The sequence below is a fragment of the Grampus griseus genome, assembly GCF_964374135.1.
Source record: "Grampus griseus genome assembly, chromosome: 11".
In the NCBI taxonomy this organism is placed as follows: Eukaryota; Metazoa; Chordata; class Mammalia; order Artiodactyla; family Delphinidae; genus Grampus; species Grampus griseus.
Window position 1 is genome coordinate 42,107,085 of NC_139005.1, and position 20,614 is coordinate 42,127,698.

Below are 20,614 nucleotides of genomic sequence, written 5' to 3' on the forward strand. Positions count from 1 at the left end.
ATGTTCTCATCGCCTCAAAAGAAACCTTTGGCTGTCCCCGCCACCCCATCTCCTCTTCCCTCCAGCCCACCAGGCAGCCACAGATCTGCTTTCTGTCTCTGTAGATTGCCCTAATCTGGAATTTCATATGAATGGAATCATAGAATGTGTGGTCTCTGTGTCTGGCTTCTTTTATCTCCCTCATGTTTTCAAGGTTCATCCATGTTGGAGCACGTATTAGTACTTCACTCCTTTTTATGGCCAAATAACATTTCATTGTATGGAGAGACCAAATTTTGATTATCCATTCATCCACTGATGGACATTTTGGTTGTTTCCACCTCTTGGCTCTTGTGCATAGTGATGCTATGAACATTCACGTACGAGTTTTTGTGTGGACATGTTTTCATTTCTCTTGGGTATCTACCTAGGAGTGGAATTGCTGGGTCACATGGTAACTCTGTGTTTAACATTTTGAAGAACTGCTGGACTGTTTTCCAAAGTGGCTGCACCAGTTTATGGTCCCTACCATGGGCTCTAGGAACTGTGTCTACTGTCCCTCCTGGTAGGTCAGCCCTGACTGGGGCTGCCTTGTTCACCACAGAGACACCAGCCCCTGGGTGGTCTGACCCATGACAGGTGCTTGATAAATATTATATTGAGTGAATGAAAAAGCAAGTGGATGGGTTCTTTTTAATATGCTGCCCATAAGTCAGTAACCCTTGTCCGTTCAGACCCTGTCCTTGTAATCTTCTCTGTGAGCTTCTCTCTGATCTCCTTGCCTGGCATAATCACAAGTTGCTTCTCCTTGTCGTTTCCATTCTCTCTGGCTGTCACTGCTCATGACTCCTCTGTGAGGCTGAGAGTCACTCTAGGTTTCCGAGCATGTTGTAGTCACCTCTGTATCACCAGCTTCTAATGCGGGGCTTGGCACAGAAGAGATGCCCTATGCGGGGCTGTGGGGGAAGAGGAGATGCACCCCAGCGCTCAGGAGAGGGGAGCCACAAGGGGGCATCTGTAGTGGGGGGATTGTTACAGGGGATCAGTGAGGCAACGGGGAGGGTATCAGGGTCAGGCAGAGGGTGGAACCGCTGCCACCAAGTCTCATTTCCAGGTCTTGGGGCTCCCGAGAGGGAGAGGAGGCTAGGGGGTGCCCCTCCCTAGCCAGTCTGCTGCCTATCTTCCCTGCTTTCCCCAGGTCTGCACCTGCCCTGCCTGGGGACCTGGCTGGGGAGGCAGAGCCCAGGCTTTGAGGCTGCCGAGTACAGACATGACAGACTTTCTCTAGGACGTATGCAGGGGACCATGTGGTGAGGAGGTCTGTGGGGAATAGGGCTGTGGTTTTTAACGTGGCAGGTGACTTGCAAACTATTGGGGTGTGATGTGCAGGTTTTAAGGGGAATTTGTATGGCTCCACACTCACTCCACAGGCCACTTGCCAATCATTCATATGTAGTTTTCCCTTTTGTATAATAACCTCTCTTTCCACTCCCAACCCTGCACTCCGCACCAGCCCCCAGTTCCCCAAAGCTGCCCATCAGTTCCCCTTCAGCCTCATTGCCCTCCACAGAGCAGGGCCAATACTCCTGATTCCCATAGCCTGGGAACAGTCAGTTGATTGGCAATAGACAAGCCCAGAGGCTCATGGCAGAGACGTGGATTCTTGGGTGGGCAGGGCTTCTGCAGATGCAGCACAATTCGGGAGGAGGGGTTGTGCTCTGGGGAGGTGGGGTCAGCTCAGCCCCTCCCCTCCCCTCGCAGCCCCTGAGTCAGGGCCTCCAAGTGTGCTGAGGCAGCCCCGTATCGCTGCAGCCAGGAGAGCACATTCATATCCGACCCAAAGCAAGAGGAACTCAAAGGAGAGGGAGCAGGGCAGGGCTGGCTACGTGCAGAGGGTAGGGGTGGGGCTGATTCCATTGTCCCTTTGTTCAGTAAACACTTCATGTCCCCTTGCCTTTGTGCTAGGCATTTCTTAGCCGTCAGCTGCCACTGTGAGCTCAGGAAAAAATGTATTTTTATAGCGCCAGTTCAACACACCGGAGCAGGTAACTCTACTGTCCAAAGACCACCTCTTGATTCTGTGTGCTAACTGAGAGGAGCATGGACAGGTCCCGAGCGAAGCTGAAATCCTGGCACTTGGCTTGGGAATTTGGAATGGGATTTGGGGGTATTTTGATATTTGTAATAGTGCGTGGATTAGGTGGGTGTTAAAAGTTCACTTTTTAGGCGCATGACAGACCGAGGTAAGAGAGGAGGGGAATGTCCCGGGGTCGGGGGAGGCTGGCTTTGCGGGGGAAGTTCCATGGGACGATCCACAAAGCAGAGCTGTGAGGTGCCCATTTGGCCTTCTCATGGGGAAGAGAAGTGTTTGGGGGCCATTGCCATTCTCTTGGCCGCACTAGAGCCTGACTGTCCGTGGTCCAGATATACGGCGGATGCATTTTCGTTCTTTGCATCCCACCCCCACCCCGGGACCTAGCGCAGGGTCTGCACACAGCTAAGTGAAAGGTGACTCTTGAAGATACCTGACGGGCGGCTCACGGAGAAAACCCAAGGGAAAACTTCGATCAGTATAGGAAGGTGGGATTTTGGAACAGCCTTGTCTTCAACCCTGGGGGACAACATCCAGGCTGGGGGCTGGTGCCCCGTCCCCTGGGCTTCTAGCCTCTGGGGCTGTACTAACACTTGTGGCAGGAGGAGCCACCCCCAGCCCCTAGCTTCGTGCCGAAGCTCCACCTGCTTCCACAGCCCAGTAGCCCCCGGGGCTCACAGGGGATGTAGATTTCACCGTACCCATGATGCTGCAGCCCCCGCTGCTCTTGAGGACGCTGGTGTCCCCTGGACAGTACACGGGTGTGCTGACCACACTTGGCTCGTAGAGGATGTGCCTTTGGAGCTGTTCACAGCTGCGGGAACAGGAAAGGATACTCAGGGCCCTGCCCTGAAACATCTCGGCCAGGCCAGGCCCCCACCTGCTGCAGCTCCCTTCTAAGGACATTCCCATCCCAGCTACCAACTTCCATGTCTCTCACTCTGGCCACATAAAGTGCTTAGCAGTTCCCCACGTGTCTCTCCTCTTGCCCCAGAGCCCTATCTTCTGCTTCACCCTCTCTGTTTCTATTTGTCTGAGTCTGCTTCAAATCGTCTTTCTCCAGAAAAACATCCCCTTGTCTATATGGTTCCTTGCAGCTTCTGGGCCCTGAAGCACTGGGACCACGCTGCATGTCTGCCCCTGATTCTCACTCCCATAGACTTGGGTAGCTCTGAGGGAGAGCCTTTCCATCTTCCAGGAGCTCCAGGCAAACAGAACTCTTCCTTTGGGGTGGGGGAAGCACGCGGAGGTTTGGGCAGGGGCCAGCGTGGTCTATTATGGGTTGATCAGCTCCCAAGATCCCAGAACCGCTGGGGAGGGCTCTTCTACTCACAGATATTCACGGGCCCAACGCCTTCATGCAGCCTGGGGGTGGGAGGCAAAGGAGACACAAGGGAACTGCATCAGAGAATGAGGCCAAGAAGCACGTGGCACCCCACCACTTCTGCCTGCTCCATGGACCCTGTCAGCGAGGAGGGCCTGTGGTCTGCGTGCTGTTTTAGATTTTCCACGACTGTGGGATGGGCAATGGCAGCAACAGCAAGCAGAGGGCAGGAGAACAGACATACCTGGTGCCCATCCTTGACTGACCCGTGCTCCTCGCCCTCCAGCAGGCGCCTGTAGGTGGCGATCTCGATGTCCAGGCCCAGCTTGGAGTTCATCACCTCCTGGAACTCCTTGAGCAGGCAGGCCATATCCTGCCTGGTCTTCTGCAGGGCCTCCTTCAGCCCAGCCAGCTTGCACTTGGCGTCGTTGAGGGCCGCCTCCCCCTGCTGCTCCGCCTCGGGCATGGCGCACCCTCCAGTTTGCAGCGCTGGGAGGAGAGGGCACAGAAAGGCATTACGGGGCGCCCTGGAGAACAGAGAACACGGTCGTTGTGAGGCAATTAGAAACAATATATATTGGTCTCTTCCCCCAGTTTCTGGACAGAACGCCCCCAAACCTTGCAATTTCCTAAATGATAAGCACACTAAGATCATCCTTTGTTCTAACGTTTGGTCTTTGACCCTGGTTTCTGACACAGAGTCCCTAAACCCCTTAGAATTTCCTGGGTATTGGCAATGTCTTTTGTTTAATTAAGGTGACTCTAGGTAGGCTCCTGGATGGGGGCTGGTCACCAGAAAGACCAAGCCATGATTAGAAGCTGGGAATTTTCAGCCCACCCTGCAAATCTCCCGAGAGGGGAGAGAGGCTGGGAACGGAGGTAATAATTGATCGTGCCTAGGAGAGGAAGCCTCCATAAAATCCCAACAGTAGAGGATTCAGAGAGCCTCCAGGCTGGTGACCAGGCGGAGGTGTGGAGAGAATGGCACGCCTGGAGAGGGCATGGAAGCTCCACGCCCCTCCCACATACCTTGCCTTATCCATCTCTTCCACCTGGGTGTTCATCTGTATCCCTTATCATATGCTTTTATAATAAAGCAGTAGATATAAAGGAATCTATTTTCCTGAGTTCTGTGAGCAACTCCAGCAAATTAATCGAACCTGAGGAGGGGGGTCATGGAGACCTCCAATATATAGCCGATTGCTCAGAAACACAACCTGGACTTGTGATTAGCATCTGAACTGGGGGCAGCCTTGTGGGACTTGGGGGGCAGTCCCTAACCTGTGGGATCTGATGCTATCTCCAGGTAGGTAGTGTCAGAAGTGCGTTAAGTTGTAGAACACCCAGCTGGTGTTGCAGAACTGGTTAGTATGGAAACACCCTTCCCCCATATCTGGTATCAGAAAGTGCTGTGAATGTGATAGTGGGAGGGTAAAGGAGGGACACAGGAGGAAGAGTGAGTTTTTCCTACAGTCATGGTTATGTGTCAGATTCAAATCTGCTGTGGGTTTCATCCTAGGATTGCGACATCTGGTTCCTCTGGGGGATGGGGACCAGTTCTCTTGTCTATAACACCTCAAGGAGATCTGTGAGTTTCCTCTAGATAAGCCAAACAATTTCTTTGTGACTAATAGATTTTAAGTGTCTGCCTGGTCTTCACTAGCCTAGGAGAAGAGAGTGAGTCTGAGTTTATGAACTCTGCGGGGTCACCTTGAATTTCAGGATCATAGAATTAGAGTCTTTGGTTGGAAGGGGCCTTGGAGAACATCTTTTCTATACTCCCATCTAGTGAAGAATCCTTGCTATTCCATCTTGATGCAGTAGGTTGCCTAGCTTCTGTTGGGGGCCTCACTGTTTCCTGAGCCTGCTCATCCTGCTGTGGGTCAGCTCTTCTGTAGAAAGGGCTCGCTCCCTCTTGTGGCAAACAGCGCAAGTTTATTCCCTCCTCGACTGGGCCCCCAGGGAGGATGGACTCCCCCATCACGACCAAGACCAGATGGCGGGTTACCCTGTGATGGCCTCATCTGGGCTTTGACATTCTCAATGTCTTGCTGCAACCACTGAATCAGCTTGTTTATTTCCAGAATCTCGTTCTTGCCGTTGTGGAGGTTGTCACAGCGGGTCCCGGCTGTCAGCCGCAGCTCCTCATACTACCACACAGGGAGGTCAGAACCTGGGCACCCACACTGTTGTCCCTCCCAGCCCCCTTCCCCACTGTCCCCCGTGTCTCCTCTCCTAACTTCCTGGGTCAGGTGCTTTTGGATTCTTATACTTGTTCTGTTCCCCATCCCCTATCCATTTCTGGGCTATTCCTTATTCCTTTCTCATATTCCAGCCCTGAATCTTTAGGCTTATTAAATTCTCCTCTAAGCTCCAAACTCGCCTCCTCTCTGTTTAGTGATTCTGTGTCTTGTCCTTTTCTCTCCGCCCTGGGATTTCCCTCCTTTTTTCTCCATCCCTGCTCTGGACCTTGGAAAGAGATTCTGTGCTCAGCCTGGGGTACCTAACCGACCAAGGCCTGAGAACACAGCACATCTGCCCCCGCCAGGGTGAATATGTTTGTATATTCTCCTTCAAAACAATTGAAAACAAAATGCAATATTATTTCCTATCTTGGTTTAACACTATTTTATTAAACTTTTGTACATCGAATCTGATTTCTGAATAGTGTGTTATAGATTACATTAATAGATTAAACATTTAGCCAACTTTGTATTTTCTGCATATAATGGATGGGAGCGTTTTGCATAGAAAATGCAAAACAAGATAAGCACAAGTCAGTCTCTTTGGTTATTGTGAAAAGGCTTGTAGTTGCCCAATCAATACCCATTCTCCTCTTCTTCAAACAGAAGCCCAGATAAGAGAATATTTCTCAGCTTTCTCATCAACGAGGTGCACGGCCATTGCTGGGTAGGTCTTCTAGGAAAGCTGTTTAAAGTCAGAGATGATTCAGTTGTCATGTTCCTTTTGCCCTCTCTTCTTCTGCCTGCTTGGAATGAACATGTGAGATTGGTGGTATCGCAGCCATCTTGGGACATGGGGCAACCATGAGGATTAAAGCACTATGCTAAGAATGACAGAAAAGAAAGCTAGAAGGAGACTGTGTTCCTGATGGTGACACAGAACCCCAGAGTCATCTGTGGGCAGTCTACTTCTTTACTTTCAAATTATTTGAGAAAAAAGTAAAAATCAAATTTGTTTCAACTGTCATTATTATTATTGATTTCTGATCCTCACGGCTAAATACAATTTTTAAATAATAGAGTTATCTTTCTGGTTCTAACTTAGGAGGATGGGAAACTGTGGTTATCTTTCCTGAGCCCACCTGACTGATGAATGGCCCGGGAGAGCAACTGGAGGAGGGGCCGGCCAGAGCAAAACCTGGCCGTGGGTGAGCCACAGACTGAGTCACAGGGAGCTGACGCCGGGCCGGGGTTTGATACCTTGATCACCATGATCTCCAGAAAAAGGGTAGAGCATTGCTTGGGACACTCCCTGGAGATTGGTGCCCATTGCCTTCAGAAAAAAGTCCAAAGGCCTCAGTGCAGCTCTGCAGATCTGCTGTGATCTGGCCCTGTGTCTCCAGCTGCATTTCTTTCATGGTGCTTCCTTTCATGCCTCACCTCAGCCAGACGTCCTTTCCCCCATGCTTATGGAAATCATACTTGGCCTTCGAGATCCAGACCACACCCCAGCGCCTCCGCCTTTCCAGACACAATTTGTTACTTGCATCATCATCCTATTCCCTTGGCCTGCAGCTTGACCTTAGCGGTCACTTCATGCTACCTCGTATCTCAGTTTGGCTGGTTACACGTTTCTCTCCCGTGGACTGTAATTTCCTTGAGGATGGGGATGCTGTGACTCTTAGTATCCTCATGGTTCCACACACCCCAGTAAGGCCCTCCTTCCCTGGCCACCCTGTTGCAAACCGTATTCACACCACACTCCCTACGCTTCACCCTGATTTATTTTCTCCATAACACGTGTCCATCTAACATACATCCACTGTACTTATTCGTCTTGCCTGTCCCGCCCCTGCCCCTGCCTCCGGAATGAAAGTGACACGAAGGCAGGGATTGTTTGTGCTGTTCCCTGCTGGACCTCCAGCACCTAGAACGGTGCTTGGCAAACGACGGATGCTCAATAAATGAATGAATGAATGAGTGAATAATAATGGTGCCTTTCACAGATAGGGTGGGCAAGACTGAGATGATAATATTTGTTAAATCAAATTGCCCTCAGGGACACCAACTGCCCTCCCAGCAAGGCCCTAATTACCTAAGTCTGGGGCCACCTGAATCACGGTTTCTGCTCCACTATTAGTAACCACCCCATGCCATTAGCCTCTTCCCATGCCCGGAAGCCCAGAGTCCTCTTTGTCATCATTGCCAATTAGCATTCCTTGCCAGTTAGCATTCCTTGCCACACCAGGGCCTGGGTGTGGCATGGCCCTCAGTCTCTCCTCACCCGCTTCCTGGGGGATAGTGGGCCTGGGGTCCCCCGGGCCCCGCCTGGGCCTCCCCCGGCTCTGGTACCAGGCCTCTGCTTGTGCTTTGCTGCGGCTGGCGATTTTGTCGTACTGGGCTTCGATCTGGGAAACGATGCCGCCCGCCTGCAGCTCCTGGCTTTTGTCCACCTTCACAATGATGGAGGTCTCTGAGATCTGAGACTGCAGCAGGCTGATCTCCTGGGTGTGGGGACCCTGGGAGATTGGCCCCTGGCTGACCACCTGTGGGCAGCATGGCTGCAGGTACCTCCTCATATAAGCTTTTCAGGAAGTCGATCTCCTGGACCAGACCTCCACATTGGTCTCCAGGTCAGCCTTTATCAGGAAGGCTGTGTCCATATCCTGCAGCCAGAGAAATGACAGTCGTAACCTGGGGCCACCCCTCTGCCAGCTGGGCCACGAGGCAAGGTGGTAGCAGGTGGCGGGTGTGGGACCCACCTTTCCTCACTTAGGCCTATGTGGAAGGGAAGGGGTGACAAAGCCAAGGATGGAGTGAGGGGTCCCCAGCCCCAGGACCCCATGCCTGGGCCTGGCATTCTGATGGGGAAGCATCTGAAGACAATGGGGTTAAAGGAGCCTTGAATGCATTCCTCAGAGCTCCCTATGGACCTCAGGCCAGAAAATACATCGCTATCTATGTGAGGGATCAACAAGATGATTTTCATCTCTGGGAGTTTGAGTCAGAGTCTTTGTTTTGGCTTTGATTTGGCATTTGCAACATCTCCAGCTTCTTGGGCAGGTGTAAATACAACCCTTAACATGAGTTGGGAGGTGGAGGCCAGGTCAGTCCCTGTCCTTCTGCAAGGGGCGGGGGAGGCTGGCCTTCCTCTCTCCCAGGGTCTGCGGGGTGGGCGGGCTGCAGGCACATTCGGACACGGTCCAGGGGCTGAGTGTCCCCAGGCCCAGTGGGCCAGCTCAGGGGGCCTTCTCCTTCCCTGGGCCATTCTCCCTCACCTTCTTCAAGGCAACAAACTCATTCTCAGCAGAGGGCTGCAGGGAGAGCTCCTCTTCATATCTGGCGGAATGGGCAGGGGAAAATGTTTTAGTTGGGCTTGTGGGGTTTGGAAGGGAGTTGGTATCAGGCCTGAGGGTAGGAACCTCTGGGGGCAAATCCGTGTCTCACCGACTGAATGCCCTAGGGAGGCACCAGGTCCAGCCCCATCTCTGGACACGTCTGGCTCCTCCATCCACTCAACACAGACGACTTTTATCATTGCTTCTCATTAGCAAGTTTACCTTCCATGCCACTGCCCAGTAGCCTGTTCCTGTGTCGAATCATTCTCTGGGAAGTCCTTCTTAAAGCTACCTTTATTCTATCTTGCTGCTGAGGAAGCTTACATCATCTAGGCGTTCCCTCTTGGAGGGCAGTGAAGAGTTGGCTGCCTGCTGCTGGCACAGCTGTCTTTTCTGAGTTGTTCTGAGAGTTGGCTGTAGTCACTGAAATCCCAGCTGACCCCGAGCCCCTCCTCACCAAGAGAGTTCTGAGCCTGGCCTCTGCCTGCAGCTCACTTGCAGAGACAGCAATTACTCACTCTACCAGATCCTCAGAGACAGCCCGTCTATTTCCTCTAGGCCCCCAAGGAGCTCCTCACCCACTCACTGCCCCCGAAGGCAACGGAATCAGGGTCAGGGATTTAGTCTGGCCGAATGAGTCACTTTGATGAGTGACATCGATGTATTTAAAGCTTCCCCATGCTTCCTAATGCCTGTCCTTCCGTTTTCCAGCATAACTCTGGCGCTGCGCAGGCTCAGGACACTGAGCCTGCCACCTGGGTTTCAACCCCAGCTCTGTCCTGTGCTAGTCATGTGACTTTGGGTAAGTGACTGGGCCTCTCTGGGCCTCAGTTTCATCATCTGTAGAATGAGGATAACACTGGTCCTGCCTCACAGAGCTGCTGTGTTACAAATATCACACTAGTTAACGTCTGCAAAGCACCACGCCTATGCCTGGCACAGGGTACTGTGTATTTGCTATTATTGTTAAAATACCATCTGGTCTCATTCTTCTCCCATTGCCCCACTTTTAAAATCAAAAGTCCTGGGCTTCCCTGGTGGCGCAGTGGTTGAGAGTCCGCCTGCCGATGCAGGGGACACGGGTTCACGCCCTGGTCTGGGAAGATCCCACATGCTGCGGAGCGGCTGGACCCGTGAGCCATGGCCACTGAGCCTGCGCGTCCGGAGCCTGTGCTCCGCAACGGGAGAGGCCACAACAGTGAGAGGCCCGTGTACCGCAAAAAAAAAAAAAAAAAAGAGTCATGTACCCCAATGTTCACTGCAGCTCTATTTACAATGGCCAGAACATGGAAGGAAACTAAGTGTCCATCGACAGATGAATGGATAAAGAAGATGTGGCACATATATGTAATGGAACATTACTCAGCCATAAAAAGAAATGAAACTGAGTTATTTATAGTGAGGTGGATAGACTTAGAGTCTGTCATACAGAGTGAAGTAAGTCAGAAAGAGAAAACAAATACCATATGCTAACACATATATATGGAATCTAAAAAAAAAAGTTTCTGACAAACCTAGGGGCAGGACAGGAATAAAGACGCAGACGTAGAGAATGGACTTGAGGACAAGGGGAGGGGGAAGGGTAAGCTGGAACGAAATGAGAGAGTAGCAATGACATATATACGCTACCAAATGTAAAACAGATAGCTAGTGGGAAGCAGCTGCATCTCACAGGGAGATCAGCTCAGTGGTTTGTGACCACTTAGAAGGGTGGGATAGGGAGGCTGGGAGGGAAACGCAAGAGGGATGGGATATGGGGATATATGTGTACATATAGCTGATTCACTTTTTTGTACAGCAGAAACTAACACAACATTGTAAAGCATTTATACTCTAATAAAGATGTTAAAAAAAAAGAAAGGTGTGGAATTCGGGGAGGTGGGAGGTGCAGCCGATGGCTCTTCCAAACCCATGCAGAAGGATTACATCAAACCTCCCATTGCCCCCTCTGTGGCCCCTCTCTCACTTGCAAAGAGGTAAGAATGGTGACTTTAAAGACCCTCCTAATACAGCTCTTTTTAACGAACTCAGAACCTCAAACCTTCTCAAAATGAACCCCCTATAGATGGGATCCCCTCCAATGCCCCCTGTATCCCTGCCACCCTCCAGCATGCCCACCAGCTCCCCAGACCCCAGCCACATACACTCCAAACGATACAAGAGGATGTCATACTCACAGATGTTAACTGGAGAAACACCCTCTCCACTCAGCCTGATTGGGGGGGAGGGGGGAGAAGGAAGGTTACTGTGGTGTCCAGCAGCTTACAGCCATTGGAAGCGACGTTTTTGCAATTGTTTTAAATGTATTTAGAAAAACCTGAATTATTTTTTATTGCAGAAGTAATGGAGGTTGAAATTATTTAAATACTAGTAGTATTAAAAATAATAATCTAATGAATGAAATAATGCAGAGTTTGGGGTTCATAGGAGTCAAACCTGTAATCTCAGAAACACATTTTTTGGTGTAAATGAGGTAGACACCTTAAGAAAATTAAAGCTAATCATATGCTACTGTCAGCTGGAAAGGTAGGGGTATCATAGAACAAGAAGAGCTCTCTTTCAATAATGGACTCTTGTCAGGCACTGAGGCTATTACAGGTGTGGAGAGGAGTCTGAGTCATAAGTGTAACGATAACAATAATAAGTCTATCATTGTAGCAAGTAGAGTAGTTTCGCTTTAGCATCTTGAGGACAGAAGTGGCATTCATTATAAACACAGACAGAACACTAAAAAGGGCTACCTACCTACTACCTACATTATGCCACTTAATTCTCTCAACAACCCCATTAAGTAGGTTTTATTATCTCAGTTTTACAGATGGCGAAATTGAAGATCAGAGAGGTTAATTAACTTGCCCATGATCACAAAGCTGGATTTGAGGTCAGATTCATTTGACTCCAAAGCGCATATCTTTGGCCATTAAACTGAAAGATAGCTAACATTTATTGACCATTTGCTGTGTCCCATGCATTGTTCTAAGAGCTTCATATATAGTCCCTCACTTTGGCCCCCTTAATAACATATAAGATAGAAACTGTGGTTATCCCCATTTTACAGGTGAGGACTGGAGAGATGAAGTAATTGGCCCTTGGTCACACAGCTGGTAACTGGGGAGCACAAAGCTCCCATGGGGCTTTGGGGATCATGTGACCTGGCCTCTTTATTCCATCACTAATGAAATTGAAGGCTGGGGTTGGGCAGGGGAGGGGATACTGAGTTTCCTAAGCTTACATAGCTAGTTAGTGGTAGACCTGTCAGCCCAAATCCTAGGACAATTTATTCTCAGTTCATACCACATATCCAGACCCACCGTGTAACCAACTTTCTCCTTTGATAGAAGTTGATTACGGAGATCCACTCAGCTCCTAAATTTCTACGGGGTGCTAAAAGTAGTTACACCTCAAATGTGGGAATCTGCTCATGATTTCCCTGGAAAGAAATTGCACCTGTATTCTTTGTCATAGTCCAATTCCACGTGCGTTTTGCTCCCTTTTCCAGGCAAGGAGGGGCCTGCAGCACCTGAGCCCCTAGGAATGCCCAGGCAGCTGGGATGGAGTTGGTGCATCTGCCCTCACTTGCACTCCTCGCCCTCCAGCAGCTTCCTGTAAGTGGCGACCTCCATGTCCAAGGCCAGCTTGATGTTCATGAGCTCCTGTACTCACGCAGCAGCTGTGCCATGTCCCGCTTGGCCTTCTGCAGGGCCTCCTCCAGGTCTACCAGCTTGGCCCGTGCATCCTTGAGGGCCAGTTCTCCGTGCTGTTCCGTGTCGGCGATGGCTGTGTGCAGGCTGGCACACTGTAAGGAAAGGAGGAAGCCGTGAGCCTTACTGCTAACCTCTGGAGATCTGGTGCTTCTTGGGTAGGAGTCCTGTAAGAGTGGCAGAATGACCCGGAAGAAATGAGTGTGTGGGGAGCTCTGGGCCCTGCCAGAATGTACCTGCATCTTGACGTTGTCGATCCCGGCTCTCAGCCTCTGGATCATCCGGTCCGTCTCAGAGATCTCTCGTTTGGTGTTGCGGAGATCATCGCCGGGCCGGCCTGCCGTGACCTGCAGCTCCTCGTACTGATGCCACCAGAGTAGAGTCAGTCACTCCATCAAACACTGGCAAGGGCACTACCTGTGCACCCAGCCTGGCCCTCGGTGCCATGAGCGGGCCCATCCATTCACTGATCGTTCGCACATTCCCTCGCTTGTTTCTTGAGCACATCTACTCGCCAGGTGTGTCCTGGGCTCTGGGAATATCATGAAGAGCATAATCAGAGCCCTGCCTACAGTTTTCTGGCAACAATCAAACAAGCATATTATCGAGTTTATGGTTCCAAACTGAGATGAGTCCCTTAGGAATTGAACAGTGGCTTATGGGGGTGTGATAAAGGAATCTGACCTAGGTATGGGAGTGGCTGGGGGGATGGGCAGGGAAGTCCTTCAAGAGATGGAGATATTTGAGCCGGGCACTGAAGGCTGGGAAGGATTGACTTAAGTGACCGGCTTGCGGGAGAATATTCCAGACCGGGAAACAGCCTGTGTGCGAACACCCTGGGATAGGAAAGCGCACGCAGAGCTCTAGGAGTAACAGGTGACTTGGCATTGTCCTTGGGGGGGTGGTTCTTGGTCACGGGGCATACGTCCAGACCAACTGTGACCATGAATTTTGGTGGCCCTCCTGACACAGGTGTTGGGGAAACAGGGAGGAGATGCAGGGGAACGGTGTTGGACGGTGTCCAGACTGTAGAGTACCCCGTTCTGAAGACTTTGTAACAGAATCCTCCATCTCAGGTGGCTCTCTGTCTAATAGTGCGTATCCAGGACACACTCATTTAGGAGAAATAAATGCACCCTATGTCCTCCAGCAGCCTGAAGAAAACCCACGCCCTTGCCCAACAGAAGAAGAGCCCCTGCCTGAGTGAAGATCTGTCCAGTTTTGAAAGTGCTGAATAGTTCACCTTCTTCGTTTCTAGACACACACAGTTAAAGGGAACAGCAGCCTTGCCAGCAAAGGGAATCGTTCACTATACATTTCAACCATCCCACCTGGAGTTAAGTGCATCCCACCTCCACTTACCACCAAGGGGCTGCCTCGCCCTTGCACCCCTGGCACCTGACACCCTGCTTCCTTTCTACCACGTTGCAGTGGTACGGACTAAGTCCATGCCCAGATCAGGGCAAGGGATGGGAGCCAGTTTGTAGGTGAGCAGCTGCCCCAGAAAAGCACCTGCATTTGGCAGAGAACTGATCTCATGGGTTGGACCATCCACGCTACTACACCCCTCCAAAGCCAAACCTTCTGGCCATCTGCGTCTTTGGATAGTAGCTCTCCGTGGTTATTCCAACCTCCCTCTTCCCAGTACAAACTCTTTTGTTCAGCAGTGTTCATTTCTGCCTTGCAGCCCCACGGGACCGCTTGCTCAGCCTTGAACCCCTCCCTGCTCCTTGGCAATCTTTTCCTCTCATTGCTTCCAACACAGACTGAAAACCCACCCTTCTTGGCAGTGTTTTATTAGTGCTTTTTCCTTTCTGTGACTGTTCATTCACTTCATGGCCTCCCAGACCTTGGATTCCTTTTGTAGCTCATTCATTTACAGCTTTGTAACCCTGCTTGTCATATAGTAGGAGCTCCGTAAATAAACAAGCCCTTTAGAAATAGTTTTATGACCGTTTCTTGGTTGGTTGAGTCTCATCCAACCCCCAACCAGTTGTAAGTGGTGTGGGGACTGTGACTGTCCTTTTGAGCACCCAGCATTTCTTGACCACATATCAGTGTGTGTGTATTAGGGTTTCCGCATGCATTTCAAGCTTAGTTTTCATAGTTTTCAACTTGGCTCCTGCCAAGTTGAAAGAAACAGGAATGCTCACATGATTCCTGAGGCTTGTGGCTAGCAGTTAAACAATGATTTGGGGCTTCAGAGAACACTAGCCCTGGAGCCTATCACGGAGGTGCCCACGCTCACCTTGGTCTGGTACCAGGACAGAGCATCAGCCCGGCTGCGGTTGGCGATGTCCTCATACTGGGCTTTGACCTCGGCGATGATGCCATCCAGGTCCAGGCTGCAGTTGTGGTCCATGGACAGGACCACCGATGTGTCGCTGACCCGGGTCTGCATCTGGGACAGCTCCTGCAGAGCCAGTTAACTCAGCATCACTACAGCAAAAAAAGAAGGGGTCTCGAAATCATGCAGTTGACCTCCCATCTAAGTCAGGAATCCTTTGGCAACCCCGGCAGGGATTTCCCAGCTCTTCTTATGCCAGTCATTTGATGGAGGGGGAGGTCCCATGTCAACCTCTGAGGAGTTTCTGGGTCATAGATCAGTGTGATGGGAGTGTGTCCTCAGCATCTCTTCTCAGGGCTTCCTTCTGTGTATTTTCCCTGAGTATGAAGGATGAGTAAGTGTTCTCTGAATCCAAATTATATCAGGTTGAATACGACTTACGTGATTCATATGCCAACATTAAAGGTTTCTTCGGGATTGGGTGATTTTTCGGACCCTGCTCTCCTCCCCCTGCACAGTGTGAATTCATCACTCTCTACCCCTCTCTCCCCTTCCACAGACCCAGGTCTCTGCCATCAGAGTGGCAGTGCCCAGAAAGAGGCATCTTCAGGGGCCAAGAAACACCCTGACCGAAGGGCTGAGGGGCAGCTTGCCTTATGAACTTTCTGGGATGGGGAAGGGAGAGGTGGGTCTTAATTCCTTGGAAATGTTACCCAACGACATGGGATTTTAGGAATCAGCACTCCCTCCTTGCTAGGCCATGGGGTTGGGGGCAGAAGCCTCAGAGGTGGGGTGGGGTTGAACGTGGCAGGATTTCATGCAGTTCTTCCCAATACCCATGACCTCCTAAGCCCTCCATCCCGGGTAGAGGCACTATATGGATAACACCCTGCCACATCCTTTTCTTTTCAGGGTCCAGACATAGGAGGGACAAACACACTTGCAGGCTCTTACTGCCTCAAAGAGCACCCGGAGGAAATTGGTCCCTTTGGTCAGAGAGTTGACCTTGGCCTCCAGGTCCACCTTGTCCATGTAGGGGGTATCCAAGTCCTGGAAAGACAGCACAGAATGCTCCTCTGAAGCCCTGGCACCAGGCAGCAAGTCCAAAAGAAGCTGGGCAGACTCTTCCTCCATGGCCCTTACAGTTTGGATTTTAGCAAACTCTGTATCTGGGGTTTGGGGTTGGGGGTGGGTGATTGCTGGGAACTGCAGGCTCGAATCTCCTGGGCTAACCGAAACCCAAGCAGGGTCATTGGGGCCATAAATACAGAGGGAGGATTTTGGCAGGTTTGAGCTATCCAGATATTCTCAAGGTTGAAGTCACTTTTCTTGGGCGGCCTAAGGGTCCATCACCCCACACTCCAGGATTCGGTTTTGAATTTTCTCCTTTGAGAGACATTCCCAACCACTTTCTTCAGAGCCGCAAACTCATTCTCAGCAGCCGTGTGCTTGTTAACTTCATCCTCGTCCCCGTAAGCACAGAGGAGAGAGGGCGTGCTTGTGAGTAAGGGTTATTTTTTGTTTTATTTTTTAACATCTTTATTGGAGTATAATTGCTTTACAATGGTGTGTTAGTTTCTGCTTTATAACAAAGTGAATCAGTTATACATATACATATGTTCCCATATCTCTTCCCTCTTGCATCTCCCTCCCTCCCACCCTCCCTATCCCACCCCTCTAGGTGGTCACAAAGCACCGAGTTGATCTCCCTGTTCTATGTGGCTGCTTCCCACTAGCTATCTATTTTACGTTTGGTAGTGTATATATGTCCATGCCACTCTCTCACTCTGTCACAGCTTACCCTTCCCCCTCCCCATATCCTCAAGTCCATTCTCTAGTAGGTCTGTGTCTTTATTCCCGTGTTACCCCTAGGTTCTTCATAACCTTTTTTTTTTCTTAGATTCCATATACCTGTGTTAGCATACGGTATTTTTTCCCTCTTTCTGACTTACTTCCCTCTGTATGACAGACTCTAGGTCTACCCACCTCACTACAAATAACTCAATTTCATTTCTTCTTATGGCTGAGTAATATTCCATTATATATATGTGCCACATCTTCTTTATCCATTCATCTGTTGATGGACACTTAGGTTGCTTCCATGTCCTGGCTATTGTAAATAGAGCTGCAATGAACATTTTGGTACATGACTCCTTTTGAATTATGGTTTTCTCAGGTTTTATGCCCAGTAGTGGGGTTGCTGGGTCATATGGTAATTCTATTTTTAGTTTTTTAAGGACCCTCCATACTGTTCTCCATAGTGGCTGTATCAATTTACATTCCCACCAACAGCGCAAGGGTGTTCCCTTTTCTCCACACCCTCTCCAGCATTTATGAGTGAGTGTTTGATTGAACTCTTCCCAGACTGAGGAGGACTGTACTGGTGCAACAGGAGCTAAGAAACCTTAAGTTCTTCCCAGCTCTTCCGCTGACCTGTGTGTGACTTTGGGTAATTCACTTAACCTCTATTTCTCCCCCTGTAAAAGGGGAATAATTTCTTCTGCCAGAGTTTCTTTTTCCCTTTTTTCTTTTGTAGGACTAGAAGGTGAGCGTGCAACTGATAGGAATAGAAATACATATTTATGCAACTCCATCCTCTTAGAGATGCACAATTCCAATCTTTAAAAAATTTTGCTGGGCTTCCCTGGTGGCACAGTGGTTGAGAATCTGCCTGCCAATGCAGGGGATACGGGTTCGAGCCCTGATCTGGGAAGATCCCACATGCCGCGGAGCAACTAGGCCCGTGAGCCACAACTACTGAGCCTGCGTGTCTGGAGCCTGTGCTCTGCAACAAGAAAGGCTGCGACAGTGAGAGGCCCACGCACCGCGATGAAGAGTGGCCCCCGCTCGCCACAACTAGAGAAAGCCCTCACACAGAAACGAAGACCCAACACAGCCAAAAATAAAAATAAAATAATAAAAAAAAAGGCAGATGCTTGCTTTACAAAAAAGAAAAAAAATATTTGCTGCCTCAAGTGCCTGCTGGAACTGTGGGGTAAACTTTGTTCAGGACACTGTTCTGGTCGATTTTGATATATTTTCACTGAACCTCAGGGCAGTCATTTAAGTAGTGTGCTTTTAGTGAGTAGGTGTTGCTCTAACTCAGAAACCAAGGGTGAGCCAGCTAAGGGATTGGCGAGGACCATCCTTTCTGTTAGATACCTCACCTACTGTAGCCTGGGTGATGGCAAGTCAAAATTGCCTCCCCTGAGGAGGATCAGATGGACTGGTTTATACTCTAGTGTGCATCTGGGAAATGCAGGTGTCTCAATAACAGAGCCCATGTCCAGCAGAGTTAAATAATAAGCCGATTATAAAATAATATATTGCTTTCCAGAGTCGGAATCTTTTGTGAGATGACGCAGATGTCCCTTGGCAGTCATGGAGACAGACAGAGCAGGCTTCTTGTTAATAGTGATGCATGAGATGAGGGTCCCTTGGTTACCCCATACTTTGCTGTCTTCTTCTCATGAGATAATGACTGCAAGTCCAAACCTCCCTGACACGGGCATCTGCTCCTTCTCACCCCTCTGGTCCTCATAAAGCGGAGTTCTGGGATGACTGCATGTGATCTAAGGGTCTCCCACTCTCACCTGACTTTGAGATCTTCCACGACATCCTGCATGGTTCTCAGCTCAGCACCCAGCCTGCCCCTCTTGGTGGTGACGCTGTCCAACTGCCACTGGAGGTTGATGTAGGTGTTGAAGATGGGCTCCAGGCTCTGCCTCACGGTCTTGGTGCCCTGCTCCTGCAGCAGGCTCCATTTGGTCTCCAGGACCTCGTTCTGCTGCTCCAGGAACGGCATCTGGATGGGGGAAGAAGAGAGTGAAGTCTGGAGAAACTGGGGAAACAGAGCCAGACACCTCAATTAATACGGGAGAGAGGAAAAGTATGCCCATCTGCCAGTGATATAACTGACAACTCCACGTCAAAATGGAAAAGCCCATCATGCCACCCCGATGTTCTCTGGGGCTCCACAGAACTAGTGAAGTGGGCCTTGGAGGCCTCCATTCCTGGGGTAAGTGTCTCTACAACACCTGCTCTGGGTTAAGTTAGTTTGCCCAGGGAATTTAACAGCTTCACCCTTCCCTCTGTGTTGACTGAACCAGCTGGCATGGCTCCCAAGGAGGATGAGGGGGAATTCCCACAGGTCCTGCGGGGCCCCACCTGCAAATACCTCTGCCCCCGGGATTGCCGAGCGGATGCGCTTTCCCACAGGGAGGTCGTTGGGTGACTGCTGCGCTCTGGCCGGGGCCTCTCCAAAACTTCCTGCCAACCCAACCGCATGGACGAGATGCAGCCCCCGGCTCACCTTGTCAATGAAAGAGGCAAACTTGTCATTGAGGGTCTGGATCTGCTCCCGCTCTTCTTTCCGTACCCGCTGGATGGTGGGGTCAATTTGCAGGTTGAGGGGAGTCAGGAGACTGGTTGATGGTGACCTCTTGGATGCCTCCAGGGGGACAGACGGAGAAGCCAGGGCCCCCATAGCCCCCTCCAGTTCTGCCCCCATAGCCGAACCCACCACTGACCTCAATCTCTCTGCTCGCCCTGCCATCAAAGCCACTTCGGAAGCTGCTGCACCCACTGATGGAGACCCGCTTGGTCCCCCCCAGGTTGTAGAGGCTGAGGCTTCCACAGCTGGTCCCAGCACCGCTGATCCTTCCCATCCCTCCCCTGCCCACCCCGGGGAGTGGGCCACAGAGACGGAGCTGAAGCGAGAGCGGCTGGTGGCTAGGGTGGTGGCTGAGGCCATGCTGAAGCCCCTGCGGCTGCCTGTCTGGAAGGTGAGAGTGGACTGCCTGGACATGGTGGCTGGGAGAGGCTGGCGAGGAGAGCTCCTGATGTGGGTACGTGTGGAGGGGGATGGAGGAGACAGGGCAGCTGGGGCGCCCTGCCCCCTGGGCTTTTATGGGCCTCTGGGAGGGGCGGGGTGTGCTCAGGCAGGCCTCTGATGGCATCTCCTTGGCATCCACCAACCTTGAGCCCACACTCAGCTCCCCTCTGGAAACAGTGTAAAAGCCACTGGTTGGTTCCCTGACATCTCTCCCACATGTGGAAACTCCTTTCTAGTCGCAACTTGATCAGCAGATGAATGAGAAGCACGTAAATAGCTTTCAGTCACGTCCTAATCATGATCTTATAATGGACTCAGAAAACACTGCCTCATTTCTAAACCGCTCTCTTAGGCCTGGGACCAACTCCCTCTTGTCCAAACATCTTGTGTCAACCCCAGTGACTGCGGTTCACTGTTTCCCGTTCCTTCCTATCCCTTAGGTGTGCATCTTATTCCTGAGCACTTTCTGGGCAATTATCCCCCCTCCCGACCCCGTCCCCAGCTCAAGCAGTCCCTGCAGATCTTGAAAATCCTGCTCTACACTCACCTTTATCAGGAATCCAGCCATTTTGATTGCCTCTTTGTTTTACTCCGAAGCTGCCAACTCTATTGCATGGGTCGCACACGACATTCTGGGGCGTCAGTGTGTGCGTCCGTGCACGCACGTATGTCCTGTCCATTCCTGTATAACGTGACCCTCAAGGCCAGGTCTTCTGCCTGCGTGGAGAGCAGTTGAGAGAGTGGGAAGATGGGTTTGAATCCCGGCCCTGCCGCTTCCTAGTGGTGACACATGGGACCAGTCATGAAACTTCTCTGGGCCTCGGTGTGGGTGTCTGTAAAGTGGGGTTTGTGATGATTATTCACGGCAAAACAGCT

The 20,614-nt window shown here is 50.8% G+C and overlaps 1 protein-coding gene and 1 pseudogene across 2 annotated transcripts; both read right to left on the reverse strand.

Moving 5' to 3' along the window:
* Nucleotides 1-2,657: 2,657 nt before the first annotated feature.
* Nucleotides 2,658-9,245, reverse strand: LOC309829896 (keratin, type II cuticular Hb2-like; annotated as a pseudogene). The gene is made up of 8 exons: nucleotides 9,241-9,245; nucleotides 8,857-8,917; nucleotides 8,150-8,244; nucleotides 7,918-8,082; nucleotides 5,420-5,545; nucleotides 3,662-3,884; nucleotides 3,405-3,436; nucleotides 2,658-2,885 (listed from the first exon to the last, which is right to left on the reverse strand). The product of its transcript is annotated as a keratin, type II cuticular Hb2-like (transcript).
* A 245-nt stretch (nucleotides 9,246-9,490) lies between these two features.
* On the reverse strand, nucleotides 9,491-19,711 carry LOC309829897 (keratin, type II cytoskeletal 75-like; the record flags this gene model as incomplete). The annotated part of the gene is given in 12 exon segments (XM_082666164.1): nucleotides 9,491-9,501; nucleotides 11,061-11,128; nucleotides 12,493-12,569; nucleotides 12,575-12,712; nucleotides 12,854-12,979; nucleotides 14,866-15,030; nucleotides 15,859-15,954; nucleotides 16,314-16,367; nucleotides 18,503-18,709; nucleotides 19,217-19,328; nucleotides 19,330-19,583; nucleotides 19,586-19,711. Coding segments are annotated over 12 exon segments (1,434 nt in total).
* Nucleotides 19,712-20,614: the final 903 nt, after the last annotated feature.